The sequence below is a fragment of the Bombina bombina genome, chromosome 6, assembly GCF_027579735.1.
Source record: "Bombina bombina isolate aBomBom1 chromosome 6, aBomBom1.pri, whole genome shotgun sequence".
Lineage (NCBI taxonomy): Eukaryota > Metazoa > Chordata > Amphibia > Anura > Bombinatoridae > Bombina > Bombina bombina.
The window spans coordinates 1,063,276,165-1,063,295,217 of record NC_069504.1 but is presented as its reverse complement, the minus strand read 5'-3'; the positions used below and the strand labels follow the sequence as shown (position 1 = coordinate 1,063,295,217).

At 39.4% G+C, this 19,053-nt stretch overlaps 1 protein-coding gene across 2 annotated transcripts in view; it reads left to right on the top strand.

The window, feature by feature from the left end:
• LOC128664166 (protein mono-ADP-ribosyltransferase PARP12) overlaps positions 1–19,053 on the top strand; it is a 380,066-nt gene that overhangs the window by 158,473 nt on the left and 202,540 nt on the right. For both annotated transcript variants that reach the window (XM_053718923.1, XM_053718922.1), the window contains exons 6-7: positions 10,666–10,767; positions 12,718–12,841. In XM_053718923.1, coding sequence (XP_053574898.1) covers positions 10,666–10,767; positions 12,718–12,841 — 226 coding nt within the window. The remainder of the gene's footprint in view (positions 1–10,665; positions 10,768–12,717; positions 12,842–19,053) is intronic.

Genomic DNA, 19,053 nt, shown 5'->3' with positions numbered 1-19,053 from the left:
CAACTGTACATAGATGACCCGCTGAGCTGCATGACTACCTCGCCAGACTGCACAAGAGTCGCTCCGACTTCTGCAGGGAAACAACTCCAGCTCCCTCGATCTCCCTACCTGCAACCCCAAGAGGCCCTTATGCCTGCAGTACATAAAAACCTTGAGGATTCAGACAACTGCTACGGGCGAGCAACGAAGACTCCGCATACACCATTCCAGTCATGCGCTACAAGAGAGAGAGGAGACTGGGCAGTGGACATGCCATTTCAGTCTGGCGTATGGAATCCGAAGCGATCGCTCATCGCAGATTCCGCTCTGCCGAATCTGTCAAATCTTACACCAACAGCAGACAGACTTGGGGTCGGATAAAAACTGTCTGGTAGTGTACTTATTTTCTTTCCCGGCTTGACACAGGACAAAGTAATGATTATCCATTAGCAGCTCACAGAGACACAGAACGGTTGATATGGGGTAATGGGACAGATTATATCATAAAGAGGTCTAAGGTGAGACCGATCTTATCTATTTCCCTTCAACTGATTCTATTTGAAGAGCGAGGGCTCTGAGACTTTACTTTTATCCCATGTTTGGTGTGAAGGGTCAGCAACACCTATTAGGGAGTTATTTAGCTGCGACCTGTTTAACAAGTTGATGCTCCACTTACTGTTCATTCTAATTCCTGTTAGGAACATATATGTTTCAATATTAAAATAGGCAAATCTGGTTTATTAGTGAAAAGTGGATCTCTCTTGAACGATCTTATCTTTAAGTGTTTGCATATTATTTTATTGTTGAACTTGTACACTGAATACCCTTCTCAAAAACCCTCTTAGTGATCTATGGACTTGTGTATGCAAATTAACCCTTCATTGTTGATCTTTCATTCCCAGTGTGACCATTTATCAATAGAAAAATAGGGTTACTTTTATGTGTGTGCTAAGCGTGAACACAAGAAGTTTACTTTCACAGTTTTACTCTACTTTAAGTCAGTGGCTCACATTCATGTCTACCATATTTTGTTTGTATGTACCACCATGCTGATTGTACTAGGTCATATAGAACTATATTGTCTGAACTATATATTTTAAAACAAGCTAAAATGCAGAATTTGGTTTTCAAATCATATTTCTGGGTATAGGATGCAATAACTATTTCCCACCGCTAGAGGTGAGTCATGTTTTATTTTCTAATCCAGACTACTTAATTAAGGTTTATGCTCACTCAAGTGCACATCTCTATCCTCGCTATTTTACAACAGCACAAATCTCTCTTATAAGTAGGTGCGGTTCATATTCTGTACATATTCCTGCGCAGCTAAGTCTTACCGCATATATCTTTATTATATCTGTTAAATGTGCACTTGCTGAGATAAAAAAAAATAGATGTTAAGGTAATATATATCTGCCACTGATATGCTGACCATTGGAGCTATAATTGATAAAGTTTATTGTCTAACCAGTGTACTAGGATAGGATAAGTGTAATAAGAGTAAAGAGAGCTCCACTATATCTCCTGTCAGACAGAGATGATACCACCATACAGTCATGGTCTATATAGGTATGTTCCTAACTGCCCACTCCTCTTACAGCGCTGGGTTCATTTACATACTATAGATTCTATCTGTCTGAGTGCTTGACAATCTAGCTAGTCTCTGAACAAATGTATAACTCTATTCTTCATTCCACTAATACACTTTGGTCACAACACACTCCTATAGCAGAAATGATATATTTCTCCCCAGGTTATGTCTGAATCTACAACATGTTTATTGCAATGTTTGATACTATGTCTTTCATATACTCGCTGGTGCTTATAAATGCACAGACACCATTGCATCACACTCTTATAATACAGGCCCAGAAGATAACCTATTTAGCTCTATTATATATTAATGCTAAAGGGATTCTATAAATTGCCTTACCTCCTTGCAGGTTATGATGTGTACTACTTATGTAAGGTGTTTATTATATGGTCAAATGTATCTCATCGTCCCTAAACAGTCTACTATTTTATTAAATGTTATATGGCAATGTATATTTTCTATCATGCTCTACCTTAACTAGTGGGCAAGTTTGCTACGCAATGTTTAGTCAAGCTTGCATCTTCCCTGTTTAGTTACTCTTTAGATCAGTTCTGAGCACCTAAGTAAATTGCTACTATCGTGACAAGTATATACTCCTTTGTAGGTTATGTTTGTAATATTTGGGTCTCCCTGAATGAATCAGCAGAGTGGCCTTTGGCCCCTACCTAGTTACTCCATTTTTTGTGAACATATGCTTCAAGCACTATCAGTATACAGCTTATCTCTTTGATATTGAGGTTGGATAAAGGTTTCAGTTATAGATGTATGTTATATCTCAGAGTAAACTTTGTAAAGCATTTTCTATGGTATGTTGGACCCTCCATTGTACACGTTGATAAGGATCAGCCCTTTATTATTTGTGTTTTCCTAGTAAGCCTCACATATATATATGATACTGTTATTGTAATGGTGGATGTCCAGATTTGTGAAGTGCATAGGGACAAGGCTCTCTTTTTAGCTGGCTATGGACACACCTTGTTACATGCTTGTCTCTCTGTCTATAACTGAAAGCTGCAAGTATCCACTAGCAATGTTCAAGTTCATAGTTAGCTCTCTATAGATAGCCCATATTTCCTAAATATTGTGAAGTTATCTCTTTTCCTTTGGGCCTTCAGTTTGCTGGATAAACTGAGGATGCTCTTATCCCCCACAATCTTTACTCCAGCTAGATAGCTTATTTCTTTTTTATACACAGAGAGCAGTCCTATTCTCTATTAGTAAGCAGGGTATATTGTTTGAGGATGATAGGGTCCATTTATAGATGCTGTTGGGCCGTGTCTACTGGGAAAGCACGGTCCAGCATATAAGTTTTTCAAAAGCCCTGAGATCCTACTCCATTCCATTTCACATCGCCCTGTAGTTTATATTCTTAAGACAAACTATCTGGCTCCGCCCCCCCCTTCCCTTCCCCTCTCCCCTATCCCCCCATTATGAGCGGCTCTTGCCCGCTGCATCCCTCATCCCCCTATATACGCAGGCCTATAGGAGGCCTGATAAATGCCAGCTCCCTTCCTCTCACTATTTTCAGCGTATAGAATACCCCTTATTTGAGAGTAGGGACTACTAGTTACATGTATTATAAAACTGAGACTTCATTTCTATATGCCCCAGTCACACATGTTTTGATCTCACTGTGCGCTTTCTGTATTTAAGGTCATAAAGTTGGTGCTATAATTTACGTCAAATGTTATCTCTCTGTTCTCAACCTTGATATCTTTCATATCTTTGACTCCTATTATTATATAAATATTGAACTCTATTGTCTAGATAATATTTTAACAAATCCTATATTAGCACATCAATGTCTTAATTCTTATGTACCTTTCATATGTGTTTTGTAACAGTTATTTTTCTTTTTGTATTTGTCTTGTGCTGGGACTCACTCCCTTTTCTGTTACTTTTATCCATTGTCTCAATAAAAAATTATTTAAAAAAAAAAAAAAAAAAAGAATATGTAGTGGCTGCTAAGATTATATAACTGTTAACTAGTTTTTAAAGGATTTTTAATTAATCTTTAAATGATTTCTGAAAGTCTTTATGGTGCAACAGACAGGCTACAGAAAAACGAACTAACTTATTTGTTTATTTATAGCTTCATTGATCACTCAAGATTATAAATACTCTCGTTTCTGCTCATCCTTTGTCTGCACACTCCATCCAAGTCCACTCCTTTGAATGGAAACCAAAGACTCATATGTCTATACAGATTCACCACTTTCATCAAAGTAACCTATGCAGTGTGTGACCATTCAACAGCGAACCCCAAACAATTCCATAAGAGTGCTCATCACAATACAATGTTGAAAGTAACACAATACGCTGGTCGTTGCAAAGCTGCAAGAGACAATACTTTAAGTTGTGCAGGTGATATAAGCGTTTACCTGCATGTACTCTTATTCGTGCTCTGCAAAACTTCAGCTTATACAATCAGCCCAGCTCTCATTTAAATAGAGAAAACTCCTGTGTACGATTCACAGCTCACGGCTTATGCACTCTGCTCTGTTCTCATTCGTCAGATAAGGAAAACTTTGATATACTGGTAGACATGTATACATGAGCACATTTTTATATATATATTTTTGATATTTGATATTTATGTATTTTTGATTTATATTAATATTTATTAATCTATGTTTATGTCTATTAGTATATTATGTGTGTGTTCATGTAGCTGGTATTACGTTATCATATCTAATGTCAAATGATAATATTACCATCCTTTTCTTTGGTAAAAAAATTCCCCTTTTCAGCATTAGCATTGATAATTTGAACTGTAGCATCCTCATTACATTAGGGTGGACATCTAAATGAAGCATAGTGATTAAATCTGACATAGATGGTCCTCATTAGTCTATAATAGCCGTTAGTGTAGATGTATTTTTTAAATATTTATATATGTGCATGTTCAATAAGATTTATATGAGTATGAATTGAGAAAATATATATATAATATTTTATGTGTAACAGGCAAATATTTTTCTATAATACAATATCAGAGATTATGCTTTTTTTGAGTGCTAAAATGAGTACAAATTTATTAGTCTAGGGTGTTTGTTGCTTTTTAAACCCCTGGCATTTCTTTTTAAAAAAAAAAACAAAAAAAAACCTATCTTTTTATACATGTTTTTTTTTTTTTTTTTTTTTTTGTCTTTCATATATGTGTACTCATACCACACTGTGAGGACTTGGGTTTAATTTGTATGGTTGACATAGTAACTACACTGTCAACACCTGATTGGTAAATCAGGGTTTAAATTGTCCTCACATGTGAGGGAGATCATACCTATGATTAAGTGCCGCAGGGTACGAAACATGTAAGGTTTCCTCCTTCTCCACCTTTTGTTTGCAACATGAGTGTTGTTATTTTAGAGAAATTTTGAATAAAGAATGACTTTTTAACTTTTACCCTGGAGTGCCGCCTGTCCTCTACAATATCACGACTGTAGCCTATATCAACCATCAGGGGGGAACAAGAAGCCCCCTGGCAATGTTGGAGGTTTCAAAGATAATTCTATGGGCAGAGGTTCACTCTTGCCATCTCTCAGCTATCCATATCCCAGGAGTAGAGAACTGGGAGGCGGATTTTCTAAGTCGGCAGACTTTTCATCCGGGGGAGTGGGAGCTACATCCGGAGGTATTTGCCCAGCTGATTCAACTATGGGGCAAACCAGAAATGGATCTGATGGCATCTCGTCAGAACGCCAAGCTTCCTTGTTACGGGTCCAGGTCAAGGGATCCCCAGGCAGTGCTGATAGATGCTCTAGCAGTGCCCTGGTCCTTCAGCCTGGCTTATGTGTTCCCACCATTTCCTCTCCTCCCTCGTCTGATTGCCAAGATCAAGCAGGAGAGAGCTTCTGTGATTTTGATAGCACCTGCGTGACCACGCAGGACTTGGTATGCAGATCTAGTGGACATGTCATCCCTTCCACCATGGACTCTGCCGCTGAGGCAGGACCTTCTACTCCAAGGTCCTTTCAAACATCCAAATCTAATTTCTCTGAGACTGACTGCTTGGAGAATGAACGCTTGATTTTATCAAAATGTGGTTTTTGCGAGTTGGTCATTGATACCTTAATTCAGGCTTGAAAGCCTGTCACCAGGAAAATCTATCATAAGATATGGTGTAAATATCTTCATTGGTGTGAATCCAAGGGTTACTCATGGAGTAAAGTCAGGATTCCTAGGATATTATCCTTTCTCCAAGAAGTATTGGAGAAGGGATTGTCAGCTAGTTCCTTAAAGGGACAGATTTCTGCTCTGTCTATTCTTCTGCACAAGCGTTTGGCAGATGTTCCAGACATTCAGGCGTTTTTTTCAGGCTTTAGTTAGAATCAAGCCTGTGTTTAAACCTGTTGCTCCACCATGGAGTTTAAATGTAGTTCTTAAAGTTCTTCAAGGGGTTCCGTTTGAACCTCTGCATTCCATAGATATCAAGCTTTTATCTTGGAAAGTTCTGTTTTTGGTAGCTATCTCTTCGGCTCGAAGAGTTTCAGAGTTATCTGCCTTACAGTGTGATTCCCCTTATCTGATCTTCCATGCAGATAAGGTAGTTTTGCGTACCAAACCTGGGTTTCTTCCTAAGGTGGTATCTAATAAGAATATCAATCAGGAGATTGTTGTTCCTTCACTGTGTCATAATCCTTCTTCAAAGAAGGAACGTCTATTACACAATCTTGACGTTGTTCGTGCTTTAAAGTTTTATTTACAAGCTACTAAGGATTTTCGTCAAACATCTGCATTGCTTGTTGTCTACTCTGGACAGAGGAGAGGCCAAAAGGCTTCGGCATCTTCTCTTTCTTTTTGGCTGAGAAGCATAATCCGTTTAGCTTATGAGACTGCTGGCCAGCAGCCTCCTCAAAGAATTACAGCTCATTCCACTAGAGTGGTAGCTTCCACATTTGCTTTTAAAAATGAACAGATTTGTAAGGCGGCGACTAGTTCTTCGCTTCATACTTTTTCTAAATTCTACAAATTTGATACTTTTGCTTCCTCGGAGGCTATTTTTGGGAGAAAGGTCTTGCAGGCAGTGGTGCTTTCCGTTTAAGTTCCTGCCTTGTCCCTCCCTTCATCCGTGTCCTAAAGCTTTGGTATTGGTATCCCACAAGTAATGGATGAACCAGTGGACTGGATACACCTTACAAGAGAAAACAAAATTTATGCTTACCTGATAAATTTCTTTCTCTTGTGGTGTATCCAGTCCACGGCCCGCCCTGTCACTTTAAGGCAGGTGTTTTTTATTTTTAAACTACAGTCACCACTGCACCCTATAGTTTCTCCTTTTTCTTGCTTGTCTTCGGTCGAATGACTGGGAGTGGCATAGGGGAGGAGCTATATAGACAGCTCTGCTGTGGGTGTCCTCTTGCAACTTCCTGTTGGGAAGGAGAATATCACGCAAGTAATGGATGAACCCGTGGACTGGATACACCACAAGAGAAAGATATTTATCAGGTAAGCATAATTTTTTTTTTTTTTTTTAACTCTCCGTTAAGACAACGCTGGTATTACAGGGTTTTTTAAACCCGGCATTAGCCGCAAAAAGGTGAGCATAGAGCAAAATTTAGGTCCACATCTCACCTCAATACCAGCGTTGCTTACGGTAGCAGTAAGCTGGCTAAACGTGCTCGTGCACGATTTCCCCATAGGAAAAAAACCTAACACCTGCAAAAATAGCAGCGTTCAGCTTCTAACGCAGCCCGATTGATTCCTATGGGGAAATAAAATTAAAGGATTACTTTCTGTTATAATTTTTAAGCTAAACAACTAACATATTAAAGTTAATAAACATTAATTAAAACCTACTGACCTATATTTTCTCCAAAACAAAGTTTCATAACGTTCTAAAAGTTATATCTTTTATTCACCTATGATGTCACGTTATCCTGCCCACTATTTTCAGCACTGTGTGTTCAAAATACTTAAACCAATAACTTTGTGTTTAAAGCGCCATTTTGAAACCTAGGTATTGTAAACGGATTGGTACAGAGCAAAGGATACCCACGGAGTGGGTTTGGAAAACAATTAAATTTGCAGACAAGATTTCTGATATACGGTAGAGATATGTTAATGAAATGCTATTAATAAAAAGCGTATTTGGGGTAGTTAGTTAGTAACAGGCATAGAAAATATTTACTTACAGTGGCCCTTTAATGTCTACACCTAACACCCTAACATGAACCCTGAGTCTAAACACCCCTAATCTTACACTTATTAACCCCTAATCTGCCGCCTCCAACATCGCCGACACCTGCATAATATTATTAACCCCTAATCTGCCGCCCCCATCGTCGCCGCTACTATATTAAATTTATTAACCCCTAAACCTAAGTCTAACACCCCCCTAACTTAAATATAATTTAAATAAAACGAAATAAAATTACTACAATTAAATAAATTAATCCTATTTAAGACTAAATACTTACCTATAAAATAAACCATAAGATAGCTACAATATAACTAATAGTTACATTTGTATCTATCTTAGGGTTTATTTTTATTTTACAGGCAACTTTCTATTTATTTTAACTAGGTAGAATAGTTATGAAATAATTATTAACTATTTAATAACTACCTAGTTAAAATAAGTACAACTTTACCTGTAAAATAAATCCTAACCTAAATTATAATTACACCTAACACTGCACTATCAATAAATTAATTACATAAACTAACTACAATTAAATAAAATAAACTAAAGTACAAAAACCCCCCCACTAAATTACAGAAAATAAAAAAATAATTACAAGAATTTTAAACTAATTACACCTAATCTAATCCCCCTAATAAAATAAAAAAGCCCCCAAAATAATAAAATTCCCTACCCTATACTAAATTACAAATAGCCCTTAAAAGGGCTTTTTTGCGGGGCACTGCCCCAAAGTAATCAGCTCTTTTACCTGTAAAAAAAAAAACACAATACACCCCCAACATTAAAACCCACCACCCACACTCCCAACCCTATTCTAAAACCCACCCAATCCCCCCTTAATAAAACCTAACACTACCCCCTTGAAGATCACCCTACCTTGAGCCGTCTTCACCCAGCCGGGCAGAAGTCTTCATCCGATCCGGGCAGAAGAGGACCTCCAGATGGGCAGAAGGCTTCATCCAGGCGGCATCTTCTATCTTCATCCATCCGGAGCGGAGTGGGTCCATCTTCAATCCAGCCGACGCGGAGCATCCTCTTCAAATGAAGTCCAAGCGAAGAATGAAGGTTCCTTTAAATGACGTCATCCAAGATGGCGTCCCTTGAATTCCGATTGGCTGATACAATCAGCCAGTAGAATTGAGCTTGCATTCTATTGGCTGATTGGAACAATAGAAGAATCCGCCTGGATGAAGCCTTCTGCGAGGCGGGAGTGCGGCGGTTTAGGGGTTAATATATTTATTAAAGTGGCGGCGATGTCCGGTCAGCAGATTAGGGGTTAAACTTTTAATTTAAGTGTTTCCGATGTGGGGGGGGGGGGGCTCAGTTTAGGGGTTAATAGGTAGTTTATGGGTGTTAGTGTACTTTTTATCACTTGAGTTAAGAGTTTTATGTTACGCATTAGCCCATAAAACTCTTAACTATAGACTTTTAAATGCGGTAGGAGTCTTGACAGGAGAGGGTCTACCGCTCACTTCTTCCAAGACTCTTAATACCGGCGTTATGCAAGTCCCATTGAAAAGATAGGATACGCAATTTACATAAGGGGATTTGCGGTAAGCTCAAGTCGCGGAAGAAAAGTGAGCGGTACACCTGTACCTGCCTGACTCGTAATACCAGCGGGCGTTAAAAAGCAGCGTTGGGACCTCTCAACGCTGCTTTTTAAGGCTAACGCAAGACTCGTAATCTCGCCGTATGGCAGCAGAAGGCTTTTTCTGCTCCCACTGTAATCTGTTGGGATCGACAAGAATTTACAACTATTGGCTTGTCATTGCTTGCACATTCAATAAAAGCATATATATATATATATAAAAAAAAATGTTTTAGTTGATTCTGAAAATGTAGCTATACATATGAATATTACATTGATTAAAATAATAATATATCATTGTATTAATGTATTGTTTAAGACCACAGAGATAAATATATTTAAATGGTAGGTGTAAAATATTAACCACAAAATGGACACATGAAGTTCTACAGCCAAAGACGGTTGATAAATGTTCATCACCCACAGATCGATCATTAACACATATGAGCCAATGATCTGACAAGATGGAGCAGCCCATAGCAACAACAATGATGGCCCTTTTTGATGATAATTAGCACCATATAATAAATTATACTGAATACATCATCAATATGTAAATGTAAAAACATGAATAAAACATTTCTACTATATATTGCCAGTTGAAAAATCAATACAGATGTCAATACCGATGTATACCTATCAGTAAATAGCATGAACAATTGCTACTCTATCCATTTGCAACACCCCATTAGGCCACTATTAAAGAAAGCACTCTCTGGTACCCATTTTTGTTGGTCATGTTGTCAATGCTTCTGATTGGCTGTGAAGGCACTGGGAATGTGACGTAAAAAGAGTGCAAATCCACCATTTTAGTTTTGTGATGTTGTCTTGTTTGGTGTATTGGTTGTGGTGTTTCTTAATTGACAGCAATTATCATTTTGTTAAGTTTTTAATTGTTGGAAAATGGAGATGGAAACTTGTAGCAGTTAAATAAACTGTGTTTGACTCGGGAACTTTGTGATCACTTTAATAAAACCAAATAAAAAATGGTCAGTTGTATTTTTTCAATATTAAAAAAGCATATCATAAAGATTGGAATTCAACCCGTTGTTAGAACTTGCATGTCCTGTAGCAGCAGAATAAGTAATGTGGTTATATGCATTGATACCATAGTAGAAGCTATCTGCATCAATTTGCAAATCTTTTTTTTAATCATATATGTAGTTTTACACTACTAATAGTTGTGTGCTGCTATTGTAACTCCTACAGTAGCATGCACTTTCTAAACCTTCTCACATATTCTGAATCCATAAAATTCCTATCTTGTGTAAAACTAGTCCCTTATTGATTTTATATAGCTGAGGTTATTAATGCCAGTCAGTGTGATAACTAATTTGCTTTTGTTCATTTTTCAAACAGTAAACCAAAATTATATTTTCAACAAGAAATCTGATCTTGCTAAAATAGATGATGTTAAGGAGATCTGTGTTTTCAATGTCTGGGACTACTGCAAGCTTGGGAGTAAGTAATGTTCACTGAGAATTATGTGTAGTGTTGCTACTATCAGCCAAATTGATATATCTGAAACTGGTAAAAACACAGCTTTTAGACCTATATTTAGACACATGGTTTAGCTATATCAGAGTCAACAAATCTGTTTAAAACTTAGGAGCCAGCAAAATAAGCAAATATCAGAAACTGAGATATACTAATAACCACTGCGCCCCTTAGGGCTAAGAAAGGGGGGAAATCACAATAAAAATATATTTATAAAACATTTAATGACTATGCATGGTATATTTAAAACAAAATAAGCAATATAACATATAAATCAAATATGCAGCTGATGTTGTTACACAGTATAGTAGAAATGATACAACTAAAAATATACAACCAATGTTGATACACAGTCTAATATGGTAAAATTATACAATGATGGCGTCTTTCCAACTAAAAATTCTGGTTGCAGCGCATCATGCCAGATGATGACGTCACAGGAATAGCGTATAGGACACACACATGCCAATGGTATTAACCCTTTGATGACAGGATTAACAACGTTCCGATGTAAACAAATTGAAATCCCGCACTCATGCACGCGTTCACAAGATTTCAATGATGGGATCGGGTCAGGGGGGCGTCCCTATGACGCTAGGCATGCCCTCCAGACCTCCTGGAAGCACTGTTGGCTTCAGGAAAGCCAAACGGTTAGTACGCTCTATTTAGTCCTAACGGCGCTATAGCCCAGTGTGGTTAGGATGGAATAGAACGTCATAACAGCGTTAAAAGGTTAAGAACACATCAAAGTCTTCCCGTACAGCAAACTCAAACGCTAACGAAAGCTAGATGTGAGTACCCAGTTTAGACTAAGTGAGATATATTCAATAAAATATTTTATTTAAAATACGAGTAGCAAATAGAGCAATGCGTTTCAGCCTCCTACAGGGGGTAGAGTTTTTTTACCACTGCTATAGGGGTTTAGTTCTAGCGCTTTTCTCTCTCTTATTTACTGAAACTTTGGCTCCTAAAAGTATGGCTGGCTCCTGACAGTGGTATTTTTGTATATAGATTTATAAATCCTATAATTATTTGGTTCTGTGAAAGAAACTCTGGAAAAAAATCAGTGGGAGATTTTACAAGGCAGCGCTTCTAAGATTGGCTTCACAATAATGCAAAGTACTTTTGAGGCATTCATAAACATTATTTGTTATGGATTGTGTTGATAACAGAACCATCTTCATAATAATAAAACCAGTTTCTCTTTGTTCTATTTACAAATTTAAGACATGGTAAATCACAAATTTAAGCACCTCCATCAAATAAATTATTTTTATTACTAATAATAAACAACAATACATTTTTGTCGAGTGGGGGAATTACATTTCTCTATCTTTTTTTTTTAACTCTAGAATTAACATATGTTTTTTGGCACTGGAGTTCCCAGGTGTTTAATTGTAAACCGATTTTTTTGCTACATAAAAAGTCAAAGAAGCACAAAAATGTATAATCATCTTCAGAACTTGATAATCACGACACAGGAAAAAAAAACAACTTTTAGTTGATTTGCAGAATATCATTCTTACAAAATTGTTACAAAATGAACCTGTTTACAGCTATGTTTCTCCCTTTGAGGCTTGTCATCATCCTCCAACTACTCCAACACTTTTTTGCATTTATGTCATAGCCCTTCAATTCCCTTCTGTGTCACGGCACAGCTCTCCCCACAACATGCCCAAACTCCATCCAGCCTGCCTAAGACATGCCCTGTTCATGTGGCCCCACCCCTCCTATAGCAGCCCACCCACAACCTCCCACCCGCAGCTCTCACCTCCCAGTCCTGCAAATGTTTGGAGGTATGTAATTGTCGTCTTGCAATCAATTGCAGCAAGTATAGGATTTAGCTACTAGATTTTAAATGGAGATTGTGTCATTTACACTTATTTGCTTGTGATTTATTTTTATTTTTGGCAGTTAATTGTGGGGAAATGCACTATCACCTTCCATATCGCTGGCAATACCTTGACGGTACAGAATGGAAAGACTTGTCACACATGGAGGAAACTGAGAAAGCATATAGTGATCCCAGCATGGACAGGTAATAAAATAAATAAAATCAGCAAATGGGTCTTCATTTTGCACAAAAGAGCATTCTAAATCAGTAATTATGTCTATCATAATGTATTTACTATCACTACCTTTCTTTTCCTGATAGGCTACTAGGTGATGTGTTTATCTCTGTAAACTTGAGTATAATCACTTAGGTGTTAATTAAACTTAAGGAAAAAAATCTGCTAGTAAAAATAAAAACCCTCTGATTTCTTTCCTATGGCATGTAGAGTCCACAATTTAATTCGAATTACTAGTGGGAATTCAACTCCTGGTCAGCAGGAGGAGGCAAAGAGCACCCCGGCAGAGCGGTTAAGTGTCACTTCCCTTACCCATAATCCCCAGTCCTTCTTTGCCTCTATTTTCGGGAGGACGTGCGAAGACGGTGTTTGAAGATATTTAATCCTTTAATGGGTACTTTTCTCTGCAAGCAAGGATTAAGGCTATGCTGTGTCCATGTCAATCTCTTTAGTAAGAGTAATGGTGGCTGTTAGCAGTTAGAAGACGGCAAAGCAGTCCTTGTTTCCCTTCTAACAGTGTATGCTACGCCTCTATAGAAAATCAGGGCTGCTTGTCTTTTTTCTACAGGTCCCTGTTGGCGGTCAGATGAGGCTATCAGACCTGCAGCTGCTCCACAACAGGTATATATATATTTCTCAGGCAGGAATATTATGGAAGAGGAACCTTCAGATAGGGTTTGTATTTATTTCATTTATATCCTTTAATTTGGATATGTTACGGCTGAGGAGACGTCGGGCTCACTACCAGGGACAGGGAATTTGCCTTTACCAGTGCCGGGCTTTTCTACAGTTAGCCGGCTTTATGGTGTGTGGGAAATTAAGTCAGGCGATTTTATCTTTCCACTTTTTATCCCTGTACAGTCCACTCTTAAGGTATAAGTGCTTTTCATAATTGAAGCACAGTATTTATTTTGCGGCAGCACCTCTTTATAGAAGTGGAGGTCATTGCTCGCTGTTCTGAGGACTCTCTCATGATCCATTTACTGTATTTGACATTGAATCATTTATATAAGAGGGACACTTGTTATAATCATTCTACTACAGCCTCTTGTAACATCTATTAGAACTGGTATCAATGATTTAAGATGCTTGCATTTAAATGGGAAATATTATGGGCACTTATTTCTCTATGAGGCAGCTCCATTTTAAGCCAAAAATATCTCTACCCGCTGTTGACGGGTGTTTAGGTGCACTTAAGTCTACAGTTACAAATCTGCTCTTAGCAGCCTAGCCTTCGATCTGTGATGGCGGTAATTTCTTATCCCAGTACTTTTGTTTGTTAAATCAGTCTAATGATCTAAGGGATGTATACCTATGAGTATTCAGACTGTTTATATGGCTGTAGTTTTTATGCGCTTCTGTTATTGCGCTGTATGGCTGTTAATTTCTGGATTTGAGAGTGTGTTTACTTAGGGTTTCAGGATATTATGTATTTTATCCCTCTGATGTTCGCAATCGCGGTAGTGAGACCTCTTCGCGGACTAGGGTGTACTAGTCTGATATTTCCTTCATGTGTTTTATTTTATGAGCCCTGTTTTTACAGATCTGCCATTGTGGGGGGTTTCTATAGCACCGCTATGTTCTTTTGCAAGGGATACAATCAACTTTGTAGTTAATTGAGTTATTGAAATCCTCCTCCTTATGTATATGATTTTATATAGGATTCCAGATGGAAATTCAAGGGGCAATGGGACGGAGGGCTATCTGACCTTCAGTTCGTCCTCATCTATGTTTTTCTTCTTAAAATGGGGAGAGTCCACAGCTACATTCATTACTTTTGGGAATACAGAACCTGGCCACCAGGAGGAGGCAAAGACACCCCAGCCAAAGGCTTAAATACCTCCCCCACTTCCCTCATCCCCCAGTCATTCTTTGCCTTTCGTTACAGGAGGTTGGCAGACAAGTGTCAGAAGATTTCGGAGTAGTCTCTTATGGAGGGTAGTACTCTTCGAGATGGGATGGGAGTTTTAAGTAATCTTTTCAGCCTCTCATTGAGAGCATGGATGAAAGTTAGAGTCCGGAGATGCAGGGAGAGTCTTTCTGCAAAACCATCCCAACTCATATTAACAGCTCCACAAGCAATCAGCGTTGACGAGTTTCGCTGCCTGCTTTCTTCACTCAAGTCCATGTCAGAAGCAAAGCTACTATCTGTTAAATTTGAAGGACCGTGTTACTGTTCCACGGCATAGATTCCGGTAAGATCGTTGCATTTTCCTTTCATTGTGGGAATGTAATGTAAATGATAGAAGACAAAGTCTCAGTGGGACTCCTTTATCTTTATGGAATCAAGGGTTAATATCTCCTGAGGGGGATTATTAAGCAGTGGGGGACTTTAATCATGTTTGTTATGTGATTCTGTCTGCTTATGTGTAGAAATGTTGGGGCTCATTGCTATTACGGAATGTACAATTTTCGAGATACGCAGTTCTTGTGGACTGGCGCGCTTTTCTTTGGCCTACATGTCACACCTCATGACTAGGCGTGGTCACATTTTCGTTCTCCATTTCTGTATTCGTGACAGAGTGTTGGTGGAGAGGATCTGTTTCTCTACTTGTCTGGGTCATAGGAGGTGGTGAGTGCCCCAGCCATTGGGGGTGCAAGGTGCCATTTGTTTTTGTCCATAATTTAATAAGTCAAGCTATGGAGGATTCTGATAGTTCGGAGAAGGATTTCTCTGATCCAGATTCTGTTACTTGCGTAGATTGTGGGGAGGCCAGGGTCATCCAGCCCAATCAATTATGTTCCGTATGCCGTAATAGAGGGCTCTCTTTTTCCCTCTGGGATGAGGTTAGAGACCTCTAAGCCATCCGCCTCTGAGGATTCTGTGTCCCATGAGGTGCGTTCCCTAGATTATTCTGTTCCTACACAGGCAGTTGTCCCGTATACCGTTACCCCTTCTCCAGAAGGAGTTTTATTTCCACCAGAGGTTACTGCACAGTTCCGCATGGCCATATCTTTGGCGTTGGCGCACTTACATCTTCCTAATTGCAAACAAAGAGTTCATCCGTGTCCCCTGGGGGTGTCAGGTGCGAGTTCGATTATATCGGATCTTTCCTCTGGGGAAGCAGTTTCCTCTGAGGCTTCAGGGGTACAGCCTTCAGGGTCGGGGCCTTCAGATGCCCCGTCGGAGGTTGATTTTGCATTTAGATTCAGAATAGCGCGCCTGCGTGTACTGCTGTAGCATGTGTTGGCGGCTTTGGAGGATTCCAGTTCTGATTCGTCAACGGATCCTCAGGCTTCTGAATCAGATGGCGAACATCGCTAGACAATGGAGGGATGAGATCCTACTCCTTGTCGTCTCTTGTTTTGTGTGTCTAATCCCAGTTCTGAGCTCCTGAGAATTAGGATATCTGACAGGCTGGTTCTGTTAGTGTTTCCATTCCTCTTTGGCGTCCACCTGCAGCCTACTTTCTTTTGATCCGGTTAGGATGTGTTTTATTTCTTTATTTTGGAGCTCGTGGCTGTTGAAGATTTTCCTTTTTAGGGAAATTCGTTTTTCTCTGGGATTTTGATGCTAGCGATTTTATGGTCGCAATAGTTGTTACCTCCGGCGGAAGTAAAAAAAAATTAAAAATTATTTTACGACAATGTTTAAGCCTCAGAGCTTCTTTGTCTGTTGTTTGTCTGTTTGTTTAGTCTAGCCCTTCTAGGGTTTAGAACTTTCAGTTAGCCCTTGAACAGTTTGGTTGTACCCTTGACAGCAGGCTGGTTCTGGTTGGGTACTAGTTCACTCTGTTCTTTTGAGGTTATGTCAGACATTTTGTATCCTTGACAACAGGCTGGTCCTGTTTGGGTACTAAGTTTGCTTACCTCTTGTTACAAGGTTGTTTTTCTTGTTTCTACACGTTATAGGAGGACCTTCTATCCTAGATATCAAGCTGGTCCTACTTTATTTCATCTTGGTGGGGCTTCTGATGTTCGGTCGTACTCGATACTAAGTCTTTTGTCCCTACATAGCTTACATGGTTTGCTGGGATTACAAATTCTGCTATGGCAGTATATTTGTAATTTCTGAGGTCCGTTGGACAGGAGCTAGAGTCCTCCCTTCTGAGGGGGGAGGATCAGATGACTGCATGGAGGTCTCCATTACCTGGTGTTAGGGGGCGATTATTCCCCCCTATTGCTACTCCTTGTGGATGTGATTGTCCGATTTTCAGATCTCTTTGGCCAGTGTTGCTCTCCTCTTTTTGAGGATTGCTGTGCTTTTTGCTTCCCCTTGCCTTTTGGAGTAGGACTTTCGTTCATCTGGCTGCGGCGACTTGTCCTTAGGGACCGTTTTTGTCCTTGCAGTATCCTCTTTTTGATCCTATATACTTGGGGATCTGGGGGATTGTTATGCAGTCTCTCTTGCCGTCAACCGATAGGAGTTGTAGGATGCTCGTTCATTCGTTTTTTAACCTAGTCCTTGTCTTTGACTTGGCAGTTTTCTAGTAGGGAGGGAGTTTTTTCTCTTGTTCCTTCCAGGCTTGTCCTGGTGCAAGTTTGCTAGCTACTCGGTTGGCTAGTTACTATGGTTGGACGTTTAGTCTGATTGCCTATCGGGCGGAAGCCTTGCGGCTTTCGTTTTTGGCGTAAACGGGTGTTAGTATTCCGTTCCTGTTCTGCTCCCAGTGTTTTTTCTGACCTAAGGGTGTTCAGTTCTCTGTGCTAGTTAGCTGTCTATGGTAAGGTAGTCTTGTTCTACTTTTTGTCCCTTTGTCCTTCTGGGACTTCGGTTCTGGTTAAGGCTTTCCATTGGTTCTTTTTGGATCCATGTAGGAGGTGATCTGGATTTTTTTCTTTCCTTGCTCTCCTCCGTTAGTAGAGTATTTTCTACGGGACTTTGTCCTCTTGCAGCCTGGTAGCCGCTCTTCTCTCTCTGTTTTGTCCTTGATTCTTCAGGGATTGTTTCTGGAGGTTCTTTCGGACCTTATCTGATTCTTCCCTTCTTTCAGTTAGGGAGAATGTGGTGTGGGAGTTTGTTTGTTGTTTCCCTTGCAATCATTCATGGATAGGTTTTTATCTGTGTGCTTCTAGAGAAGTGGGACTTTTGTCTCCTCAGTGGAGTTCAGAACTTAGTGTGATCTCTAACTGGGATCCTTATGGTTCTAATTGATGGGCAGTTACCTTGTCCTCTTTCATATTTTGTCCTTCCTGCTTCTGTTGAAGTAGTTTTTTATCGGGTATCCGGGTTGTGTCAGGCTGTGGTGCCATCAGAATGTGCCGCCTCTTTGTTCCCGTCCGTTTGCATTCAGTGTCCTCTATGAGCTTGGGTATTGATTTCCCAAAAGTAATGAATGCAGCTGTGGACTCTCCCCGTTTTAAGAAGAAAAACTTAAATTATGCTTACCTGATAATTTTCTTTTCTTCTGTACGGGGAGTCCACAGCTCCCCGCCCGTTTTTTTTCTGTGGGCGGCCTTAAAGGATTACAAACTTTTCAAATTTTTTTTGTAAATACACATGTTCTAACTAACATTTATGAAAGTAAAATTACCAACCTCAAACTCTTTCAAAACGAAGCCTCATTTACTTCTAAAACCATTTTTTATATTTCGTTGATAACGTCATACAATCCAGCCCACTATTTTAGCACCTACATGTATGTAAACATTAACCAATCGTTTTCGCCGCCTATGCATATCATTATAATACATATTGGTACAAATTCGCATGCGCACAAACACGGCACAAATAGCGCTTGCGCATTTTGTCCTACTGATGCCGTAATTACCAGCACCTTATAGGGAATAACGCAGGTCTTGAAGGGAGTGACGTTGTCGATGACATTGCGCAATCCTGCGCATGTGCTTTTCAAAATTCGGCAGCCATCTTCAAACTGCGGTTTGCACACCGTATTGGATAGCAGCGGCAGATACCCACGGAGTGGGTTCGGAAAAATTTATTTATTAGAAAGAAGATTGCAGTGATCAGGTTGGAAAGTCATAATGACATTCTATAGCAAATATGTTTATAACAAAAATAAGCTAAATTACATTGAATTTACAGTGGTCCTTTAAATTATTTTTTATTCGTTCTTCTGGCACCTTTTTTCACCCTGATATCTCTCCTACTGTTCCTTGTTCCCTTGGCAGAATGACTGGGGGATGAGGGAAGTGTGGGGGGGGGCCTTTGGCTGGGGTGTCTTTGCCTCCTCCTGGTGGCCAAGTTCTGTATTCCCAAAAGTAATGAATGCAGCTGTGG